Source organism: Orycteropus afer, unplaced genomic scaffold, assembly GCF_000298275.1.
Source record: "Orycteropus afer afer isolate SDZICR_OR568_19922 unplaced genomic scaffold, OryAfe1.0 scaffold00617, whole genome shotgun sequence".
NCBI lineage: Eukaryota > Metazoa > Chordata > Mammalia > Tubulidentata > Orycteropodidae > Orycteropus > Orycteropus afer.
Genome location: NW_006922204.1, coordinates 731,893 through 743,817, shown reverse-complemented (window position 1 = coordinate 743,817; position 11,925 = coordinate 731,893). Strand labels below are relative to the sequence as shown.

Below are 11,925 nucleotides of genomic sequence, written 5' to 3'. Positions count from 1 at the left end.
GATATCAATCTTTATGCATTCCATTTCCTTTTTGATAACTTCCAATTTTCCTAGATGCATACTTTGTACATTCCATGTTCCGATTATTAATGGATGTTTGCAGCTGCTTCCCAATTTGAGTCATGCCACATCAGCAAATGGAGGTCCTGAAAGCTTTACTTTATCCATATCATTAAGATTGGTTCTACTCTGATGTTGCAGCTCTTTCCCAGTCGTATTTTGAGTGCCTTCTGACCTAAGGGGCACATCCAACTGCGCTGCATCGGACAGTGTTTCAGGGCTATTCATAAAGTGCTGTAATGTACCAGACAGTGTTTCTCTGCTATTCATAAGGTTTTCCTTGGCCAATTCTTTGAGAAGTGGATGGCCTCCTTCTACTTCCTAGTCTGTCTCAGTCTGGAAGCTGCATTGAAATCTGTGCTCCATGTGCAACCCTGCTGGCATTTGAAACTCCGGTGTCACAGCCTTCAAGCCTCACAGCAATAAGCAAGCCACCACAGTACAACAAACTGACAGACAAGTTTGTCCCCCTTAGCTGTTTGAAACCTCTCCGCTTCCTGCCTCTTGGGGGTGGGGCCTGTGTCCCTTCCCTTACCTGAGATCCCTGCCACTCTATCTGTCATCCCCCGGCTTTTCTTTCCCCCTCTTCCTGCCTCTTGGGGGAAGTCACTGGGTAGTGCAAATAGTTAGGCACTGACTGGACTACTAGCCAAAGGCTGATGGTTCAAATCCACCCAGAGGTGTCTCAGAAGAAAGGCCTGGCAATCTGCTTCTGAAAGGTCACAGCCTTGAAAACCCCATGGAGCAATTCTATTCCATGCACTTGGGGTTGCCATGAGATGGAACTGATGAGGGCAACTAACACCAAAGCTACTATATTTACATTACAAAATGACTTAGGTATTAAAAACTTTACTGTCTGAACTCATCTGAATGTTTAGTTTGAAGAAGTTTTCAGTAGGGTTGTTGTTGTTGTTGTCATGTGCCGTCGAGTCGGCCCCGACTCATAGCGACCCCTCCTTGGGTTTCCGAGGCAGTATCACTACGGAAGTAGGATTGCCCAACCTTCCTTCCGAGGAGTGGCTGGTGGGTTTGAACCGCCAGCCTTCTGGTTAGCAGTCAAGTGCTTTAGCCACTATGCTACCAGAGCTCCTTTCAGTAGGGTACTACCTGCTAAATGTCAATTTTAAACAAAATAGAACCTGTTTCAGAGACAGACACTTCTTGGAAGGGCACTTTTACTTAGGACAGCTTATAGTGCCCTTAAAAATATATCATTATATATTTTCAAAAACATGTTCTTAAAAATATGGTTGAGTTATGAAACACAGAAAATCTACATTGGTGCTTAAAAGCAAAAATGGTATGCAGGTTTGGTGAGTGACCATGACCACAATGGGCACGTCCTACTGTTAGGGGTCAAAGGCAAATTCTCTAAAACCTTTCTTGGGATACATCGAGAAGAATTCAAAACAAGAAATATAAATTGTACTTTTACAAAAGTAATTAAGTTAAGATCCTGGACAGTTGCACCAGCGGATGGAAAAAAAAGCTGAATGTATACCACAGTGGCATTAGCATTTTGACTCTTTGTAGCACAGTGAGACGTAAAAAGAAACCTTAAGACTGATATAAAGGTATCAAGAAATGTAAGCTTGCTTTTAAATACATTGACCATCCTATTTTATCAGTTACCATGAATCTCTCTATTCCAGGGTTAGCCAAAACATACTCGTGATTTGATTTCATTATTAATGCTATTTCACTGAACCTATAAAATGCTTTGAAGTTGTATGCTGCTGTCTGCTCCTGTCATTAATATTCTGAGAGCTTTTCCATGTATGTAAAGACATAAGTGAAAGGGGAGAAAAAAAAACTAACCTATTTACCAAAATCTTTATTTGCATAATATGAAAATTGTTTTTTTGAAATGAGACTTGTCAGAGGCAATATGCAAAGCACATTAAGGGCTTGAGAGAGTCAGACATTTATGGAAATATTTTCCTGCAGGAATTGGCTTTCTGTAACAGTTCTTAATCAAGGGTAACCCTAGGAGGGAGACAGAGTCAAGTACAGATTCCTGTCCATGTACTTAAATCATTTGTTACGTACATCATCTACAGTATGCAGCCTATATTACCAGACTACTTTTAGGCTCTATGATTTAAAAACACATTGTCTGTAGTTCAACAAAGATCAAACATACTGTAATAAATTTTAAGGCTTATCTAAATTTTTTTTTACTATAATAATACAATGCAATAAACATTAGGCTAAAACTCTTAATCATAATTAAAAAGAAACCATCTTCATTCAGATCAATTACTCCCTTTTGGTAAATAGACCACAGCACATTAATTTTAAAGAATCTGGATAGAAGTTATGATAGTATTTTAAAAAAATAAAACAGGGAAAAGAGATGAGCCTCTCCTTTGTTGCAGTTGGAATTAAGTGTTTGCAAAGGAAAACTGCTCTTCAGTGTCACCCTCCCTGCTTCCTTAAGTGTTAGACACATCCTAGTCCCAAAAACAAAACTGGTTAGTACTTTTAAAAGGCCTGGAGGTTCCTTACAGGTGCCTCAAAGAACACAGGAGAAGGCAAGGAGGTAGGCTCTGGGCCCCCTCAACTCAAAAGAGAGAGAGAGAGAGAGAGAGAGCAAGAAAGAAAGAAAATGGTTACATAATTTATGTTTTCTTCATAAAGTATGTTTTTAGTATCTCTCAACCTCCTCCAAGTAATCATGAATTTCATGTTTTTCTAAGTAATTATCTGGGCATAGGCTAGGGAAAAATGCATTTATTCTCTTCTTATTCCACTAACATTCATAATGGAAACTGTTATAAACCTGTTGCACAAAAATAACTTTAGTGAACCAAAGACTAGTCTTAAATGTTTTACAAAATTTCTAATGAAATATGCCATATGCCTAACGTTTTATAAATGCCGTAAAATGGATTAACCAGACTAAACCATCTCCTTAAAGCATTAGTTATTTGGAAGACTACTAAATGAGACACTTTGGCATTTATTCTGCATTCTTAAGTGGCATGAGTCTTATCAATCATGATAGTTTTACCTGGCAGATGATATACGACACAGTATCTCCAGCTTTCACCTTTCTGCCTCCTTGAGAATTTATCCAGAGGGCAACGTGTACATGAGGGAGGTTTTTTTTATCAGGGTAATCCTGGGGATTCTTTGTCAATGCCTAAAAGAGAAAAGGGGGGACAAAAAGCCCCAAACTTTAAAATAAAACCCTTTTCACACATACACACTAAACACATCTTCGCTAGAATCACATTAGCAACGTGAACATAAAACTATACAGAAGGTGTTTGTAAAAAGTACTGCCAGAGTCCTTACACATTCCATCCATAAGGCTTCTCTCTTCTTTATTTAGTAACTAATAGAAATAATTGTAATACACACACACACACAAATATGAAGTTTATGAGTCAGGTCACAGAATCAAATGGGATGTGAAAAAATTCAAGACTATAAATTCAGTGTTGTATGCAGTCTTGAAGTTTTCTCTAAATGTATGTAATTCTCTTACTGAATTAACTGATTCATTGGGACCGATGAATAATGGCTACTCTGCCTTAATGATCTATTTCTCAAAGCCTTCTCAAGCCTAAATAGAACATGAAGGCACCAGAAATTAGGGCATTTACCCACACCATCAAGTTTAGTTCCAAAAAGGCAGAATCAGTTTGTAGTAGAAGGTAAGCCCCATGAGGGCAGGAATGGTATCTGCCTTGTTCACAGCTGTGTTTGCAATTCTCGGCATATGGCAGCAACCAAATGTTTACTGAATACATTTCACTCATTCCACAATAATTTACTAAGTTCAAGCTGTGTAAAGCACTGTGGGATAAGTCAAACACACTCACTGGTATTAACTCACCTGCTATTAGAAGAACACCAAAAAAAAAAGTCTCTAAAATAAGCTATGTGCCACAAGTGGTGTGAACAAAGTGGTATGGAGAGTTGAGAGAAGTGAATATCACTTCTATCTGAGGGCAGAAATCATGGAAGAAAACGCTTGAGCTATTAATTAAAGGAAAAATAACATTTTAAGAGAAGGTAATGGGGACAAGAACATCCCAGCCTGAGAGTAAAGCAAAAATAAAGGCAAGAGGTGAGAAAGAATATAGTCCCCTGGACTAGGATTCAATAAGCACAAAAAGGGAAAGAGGGAAATACTTAGCTCTGTAAGAGGTGGGTCTCAAAAGATAAGAAGGTCAGGGACGGACCAGGATGCTATTTCACAAGATTTCCTGTTCTCAAAGTGTGCTCCACAAACCCGAGGGTCCCCAAGACACTTTCTGGGGTGCTGAAATCAAAACTATATAACAACACTATTATATTTTATATAACAACATTATTTGCACTTATAGTGTAGAGGCAATGGTGGATAACCCTGTTGGCTCTTTATAAACACAAATCAAGATGGCAGGACAAAACTGTACTAACAGTCATTTTATTTTTCATCACTTAGAATTGTCCCTGAAGAAGCAGTAAAAAATATTAATTTGTAAAACTCCTGACGCTTGAGTACAGGTCTAAATATTCTGGGTGATGAAATGGGAAGTACGCATAAAGCACTGCTACCACATACTGAGGGGAAGCTCTGGTAGCATAGTGCCTAAGGCACTTGACTGCTAACCAGAAGGCTGGCGGTTCAAACCCACCAGCCACTCCTCAGAAGGAAGGTTGGGCAATCTACTTCCGTAGTGATACTGCCTCGGAAACCCAAGGAGGGGTCTCTATGAGTCGGGTCCGACTCGACAGCACATAACAACAACCACCACCACCACCACATACTGAAGGTCGATGATTGCTCCAGGAAAAGCACCTGTGTAATATATGAGTTGCGAGCTAAACTAGCTGCTTTTTTCATAGAACACAATTTTTACTTGAACGAATGACAAGCAAACTATGATTATTCTGACATGGGTATCAGGCACAATCTGACAATTTATCAAAAAAGAACCAAGTGAGCCTGTCACTTCAAGAGAAACAACTGACAGCACATACTGTCAGTGATAAAATTCAAGCTTTCAAGTAAAAATTAGAATTTTGAAAAATTTATTTCCACCTCTGTGAACTTGATAGCTTCCTAGTACTTAAAAGACTTTTCTGATGATCTAAGTAGCAACATTAACAAATGTGATTTTAAAAATATTGTACAGTGAAATATGTCAACATTTGGAAGAATTGCAAAACTCAGTGAACCAACATTTCCAAATGACCAATTCATAATGTCATGCATGGGTAAAACATCCATTCTAAGTATAACACAGACCAGTGGATTTTAATGTAACAGAGTATGAAAAGTTCACTGATAAGTTTTCAAATTCCATATTCCAAATAACCTTTAAGAAACCACCACTTGCAGAACTTAGGTGCAGGACCAAAAAAGAATATACACAATCATCTCAAAAAAAAAATTACTAAAATGCTTTTTCTAACTACATATCTGGAGACTGGATTTTCTTCCTATACTTCAACCAAAACCACGTATCACAACAGACTGGATGCACAAACATACATGAGGATCCAGATGCTTCCTGGTGGTTTAAACTTAAGTTAGTTAGGGTTAAAAAAAAAATCAGCTGTGATTTCTGTTAAGGGTGATGGAAAAATCTGGAAACTGATAGTGGTGATGATTGAACAAGATGAATGTGATTAATGTCACTGAATTGTATATATATGTAAAAAATGTTGAAATGGAAAATATTTTGTTACATATTAGTTTAGCACAATTACAAAAAAGAAAAAAGTTTCAAAAAATCAGTTGTGAAGCATTTTGTGATCTCACATGAAACATATTTAAGCTAAGCTTGCAGCAGTTCAGAAAACCACAGTGCTTTTCAGTTGCGTGTAGTAACAAGGACTAAAATCTCTACAAAGGTAAATCCCACCACTTCATGTCTGCCTCCACTGTAAGCTAACATGTAATTTGAAAGTTCTCCCAGCATCATGAAAACATCATGTCATAAGACCATCCACAACCAGTCACCTATCCATATTCTTTATTCTACTCTCCTTTGAAAGTGATAAAGTATAAAAACTGAATCGCTCACAAGTTTTAAATAGTATAAGTAGTCAGACAAATGTTAACGATTATCAGAAGGCTACATCATGCCTGGAGTCACATTTCTAAGAAGGTAGGTAGTATTAGGGATACAATCTGCAGAAGAAATGCTGATCAAAAGAAGACTGAAGTCATGACTCTTACTCATGTAAATTTCTGAGAAAGAGACAGAACAAAATCTGAGAGGAAACCACTTTCTAGTGACCCAAGTGATTTCTTGCCAACATGTACACACTGTATCCCTTCATCAAAACAAAGAGCCAGTGGACAGGCACATGTCCTTTCGATAACATTTACTTCTATTTTATTAGTACTTTTCATGTACAGATGAACGTCTCCTTTTGTGACAGTAAAGATGTCGTGGTGAAGGTGTAGCAAACAAACAACTCACCTAAGGATAAATACAAATAGTAAGGATATGCATAGAAAATGTTGATCCTCTCTAGAAATTAGAGATGTAAATTAAATCCTACTGTGAAATATGGTTTCTCATCCATGATGGTAGCAAAATTTTATTTAAATATTATAGACAATATAAGCCAAGTTCTGGTGAAACTGATACACACGCTGGTACTACCCTTTTCCAAAGCAATATGGCAAGGCTCATACAGATACTGACATCCCTAGACTAAAATATTTCACTTCAAAGAACATAAACTATGAAAGTAATTCAGCCAAAGCAAAAAGTTAAATGAACAAATATGTTCAATACAGTTATTTATAATAAACCAAACCAAACTCACTGCCATCGAGTTGATTCTGACTCATAGCTACCCCGTTTTGGGTTTCCAAGGCGGTAAATCTTTATGAAAGTAGATTGCCAAGTCTTCCTTCAGCGGAGTGGCTGATGGGTTTCAACCGCCAACCTTCTGGTTAGCAGTCAAATGCCTTAGGCACTATGGCACCAGAGCTCCTTGTTATTTATAATAGCAAATACAAATATTTTAAATGATCAACAAACAAAATTTTAAATAAAGCTGTATTAGAGATCAACATCATGATTAATGATTTTTAAGATAATCCAGTGATGTGGAAAATATCTGTTTATGTTAAGTTAAAAGATAACAAAATAATTTTTGTTGTAGAAAACATTTAAGTTAAGTTAAAATTGCTATCAAAATCATTTTATTGTAATTGGTACAATATAAAAATGTTTCCAAGAGTAATAAAATATACAAAACCAATAAACATTACTGTTTATGAATCATTTAGTATTTTATAACTTCCATTCATATCATCATTAGATTATTTTTTATTATATTTTTTTGGTATGAGCTTTGACACTGAAATGAGTTTGTAACAAAATTAGTAAAATGGTATTTGCAAAATTAACTTCTGGCTATGTAAAGGTACTCTTTTTAAGTGGAGGAAAAAAAAACCTGTAACCGACTATCTTGTTTACTATATAGTACTTTGAAAACTTTTTGTTTTTCAAATTAGGTAAGAAAAAATATTCCCTATTTTCAACAATGGAGACCATCCACGAAATGTAATGTGTATATGTGTGTGTGTGTGTGTATATGTATGTTGTATCTGTTTATGTTATATATATTAAAAAAAAAGCAAGCAAGCACAGTGTTTTGACTACACAGAAAAAGCTATCACTTTTTTTTTGTCCAAAAGCCTTCTGATTACAGCATCTCCAAGGATCACGTTCCATGAAGTGACACACAGATGCATGTGTGTACACACTCACATACACACGCAAACATTAAGCTTATAGGGTTGTCCTCCAAACAACTAAAACTTAGGGAGACTATTAAGGACATAGTATTCTCTGGTCCTAAGACATAAACTTTAACACTCCAGAGAACCTCTGGAAACAAGGATTCCAAGAGTAAGGAAGAAAGAAAGAAGCCCTGTGCCGAGGATATGGCAGGATCTGTGTCTGGAGGAGGAAGAGCTGTGTGCTAAATCGGTGACAGAGCTGTTAAAGCCGCTTTCATCCCCAGCTAGAATTTATTTCAATTGCAAGGATGAGGTGGTTCTTCAACTATCTGAAGGAGGAAAAAAACATATGACAGCAGCTGGGCTCAGCGACAAATGCTACATTTACCTTGTTAATTTCAAACTGGCTCACTGGGACACTGCCATTTAGCACATTTTCGCCAATTTCCATTAACCTCTTTTGAATGTTTTCCACTATTGTGTCCCGGTTTTGATCAGAAAGTATCTGACCAATGACAAAGCTGCAAAAAAAAAAAAAAAAAGGGTAGTTTAAGTATCATATGTTATTAAATTAATAAAGGAGAAAAGGAAGATAAATGACATTAGATTAATACATAGGCGAGAGCAAAACTCAAAACTAATTTAAGAGTCAATGTCTAAAAGACAGTTACTATTTTTTTCTTTAAACATTAACATTGGGCAAAGGTTTATCAACCTAGGAATGTCAAATCTGCCTAAAACGTACAAACAATTTTTTAATGTAGCAGCTAAGGCTTCACACAAATTCAGATAATGAAAGGTATGTGTTCCATTATATTTTTATGCAATCACCAAATTCACAGGTTAATATAACCCAAGTTAAAATCTTCAAAAAAAACCAAACTCCCTGCCATTGAGTCATTGCCAACTCATAGCAAACCCCGTTGGGTTTTCACTTCTTCCCCACAGTTACCTCTTCCTTGTGTCCATCCCTTCCATGCACTCCTGCTCCCTGAGCTGTCTCCCTGTGCATAAACAGCCCTTCTTTCTCCCATGATTGTCCTTCCAAGGAGTGTATCTACTTCAGGTAAATGTTCAACTTTATGGAAGTAGATCACTCCATCTTCCTTCCCTGGAGTGGCTGGTGGGTTTGAACTACGGACCTTCTAGTTAGCAGTCCAGTGCCTTATCCAGTATACCACCAGAGCTTCTTTAGTTAAAATTTTAGAAGAAAAATATTTCACTTTCCTCTTACAGCACCAAAATATTGTCTAAAATTCTACCTGAGATAACCATTGGCTTGGTAAATAGAAATGTAAATTTATGCAAATTTAAATGAAATAATGATTTCCAACTTTTGTTTCTTCAGCTTCATTATGTTGCTCAGTGTTGTCCAACCTTATGCTATCCCTTAAAAACTTTATATTATTCTACCAGCCCAAAAGAAAAAGAAAGGAAAAGAAAAGGAGTAAGGAAGCCAGTATTTTATCCATTTCTGAGAAAATGCAGAGCTAGGGTTTGACAGCTGCATTATAATTTGTCAGAAAAAGAATCCTGACAAAAACATTTGTATAGCTTTAATTACTAATACATTTCTAACTCAGAGAAATTTACTTCTATTATGACTGCATCTTTTCTTAGAAAACACAAAGCTGAAGAGAACACTAATCCCCAGTCTATACAAAGTAGTTTCATCCTTGGTTACGTTTGGGGGCAATGAAGCATTTCAAACCACATCTCATACAAGGCTAGCAGTGACCTATACTCAGATGATCATTCTTTGCCTAATCAAGAGTAGTTCTGCAAAAGCAACAATTGTTCAATCTCCCAACTTTGAAAGCAAGAGGAAGACTGGAAAACAAGTGAAAAATGCTGATACTCAACAATATTAACTTAAAATTTAGTCTGGAAGAAACAGTTTCAGAACTGTTTAAAACAAGAATATCTGAAAGATGGTACATAAAATACCTCAAGACTCATTTTTTTAAAATGGCTGCTTTATACATTAATGTGACCCTAAAAAAGATTGTGTCTTATCACAATCTTCAGTGTCAGGTGCAAAGCTAGGGGATCAGTTTTAACATTAATTATTTCTGAGGTCCATACAGTATCAGAGAACTAGCTCTTAACCTGAGATTCCACACAAATGGTGTGGGTGGGCACAAAGTTCCACTCCATGGCCTGCTTTAAATCTCAGAATATTTTAAGCCACAAAATGGGGACACTTTAACAATTATATTCCTAAAGAGGCTCTAGGAAGATTCAACATAATATAAGGCACTTTCAAATAGTTACAATACAATAAAGCAAAACAATAACAAACCCACATCAACAAACCAACTCTATAAGGAAATGTGAAGGTTTTAACCTCACTCAAGAAAAATCCTAAAATGTATCTTACAGCAAGCATTTCCTACTGAGCCAGTTGTTGTTGTTGTTTAATTGTGATTTGGTGAAAGTTTACAGAGCAAATTCCCTTTCCATACAGCAGTTCACACACACACGTTGTCCATGACATTGACTACAATTTACCCCAATGAAACAGCTCCCTTCCCACTTCTTCCCCACAGTTACCTCTTCCCTGTGTCCATCCTTCCATGCACTCCTGCTCCCTGAGCTGTCTCCCCATGCATAAACAGCCCTTCTTTCTCCCATGATTGTCCTTCCAAGGAGTGTATCTACTTCAGGTAAACGTTCAACTCTTATGCCTGTCTTTTATTTGTCTGGAAGCCATAGGTGTGGGTTCAATTCCAGACCTGACGGGCAGCTAGGGGCCATAGTCTCAGTGGTTCCAGCAGTCTACTGAGCCAGTTTTGCTTTCTCAAAGTTAGAATCTACCAGTAAACTTTCACTCCAAGTAGTTAAGAAGTATCAATATGTAATAATAATAATAATAACCACCACCAAATAAATAAATAAATAAAAAGCTGTGTCCTTGTGCTTGGCAGAACCATAGGCGTTCTCCAAAATGTCATTAAATATTTCAGTTTTTAAAAAGACAAACAACAAAAGCAAAAATGGAAGCTGAACTCACTTTCCAGTGTCTTTAGCAAGATCACACCAATCTCTTCTAACTATATCTAATCCTTTCAGCTCCTGTTTGGTGATGTAGTTCCCATCTGACGTTGACTCAACAACTAGAGCAGCATATTTCTTTTTCTTCAGCAGTAGCAGCGACTTGAAAACACCATCGATATCTATTTCAAGCAGTTTATACAACTTATTCACTTCACTTTTCACCTACAAAAATTTCAACCGTTAGTATTACCTTCTCAAACACTAATTAGGAGATGAACAGGTTACAAATTCCCAAGAGTAAATTTAAACAGTACTTGAAGTCATGTAAGATCAGACTGCATTTACTCAGCTTATATGGAACATGATATTATGTTGGGTAAGGACAGAAACAGATTTTTAAAAAGGAGAAAGATAAATGATATTTATTTACCATTCCAATGAACCAAAGGAAAGAATTGTGAGGGTCAACCCCGGGAAAATTACGAAATGCAAAGTCTTCTTTGAATCTAAAGGCTAAATATATATGTTCTAGCCTTGGTCTCAAACATACCAAAGATTGTAAGGATGATACAAGACCAACCAGGCAATGTTTCCTTCCGTTATACATGGCGTTGACATGAATCAAAGCCGACTCTACAGCAACTAACAAAGCCTTCAAAAACTACTGAATTCCTTAGATACTAGATAGTCCAACAAGTAAATATATGGCCAGAAATAAATACTTTTTTGACTGTTGACATAATATCTAAGAACACCCTGTACCTCTAGAACATTTGAATACAGGCAAGTAACTATTGCTGAACAAATACATGGGAAAATAGCTTTACAAGGCCCAACGACTACAATGTGTCAGGCTTGCTCTCAAGTGAAGATTACATTTCAAATTGCATCTATTTCAGGAAGGGAACATAAGAAGTTGTTCTTTTATATGATGACGTCTTAGTTTTCGTTTTCTGGGACAAGATTGATTTTTATCAGATATAATTTGTTTTGTTCTTGGTGAGAATATACACAGCAAAACATACACCAATTCAATCATTTCTACATGCACAATTCAGTGACAACGATTACATTCTTCGAGTTGTGCAACCATTCTCACTCTCCTTTTCTTGGTTGTTCCTATCCCACTGACATAAACTTACTGCTCCCTAAGGTCCCTA

At 36.7% G+C, this 11,925-nt stretch overlaps 1 protein-coding gene across 1 annotated transcript in view; it reads right to left on the bottom strand.

Moving 5' to 3' along the window:
* Nucleotides 1–11,925, bottom strand: part of POLA1 (DNA polymerase alpha 1, catalytic subunit) — a 431,865-nt gene that overhangs the window by 206,180 nt on the left and 213,760 nt on the right. Inside the window, 3 exon segments of the mRNA XM_007956408.1 lie at nt 3,077–3,208; nt 8,157–8,289; nt 10,782–10,987. Coding sequence (XP_007954599.1) covers nt 3,077–3,208; nt 8,157–8,289; nt 10,782–10,987 — 471 coding nt within the window.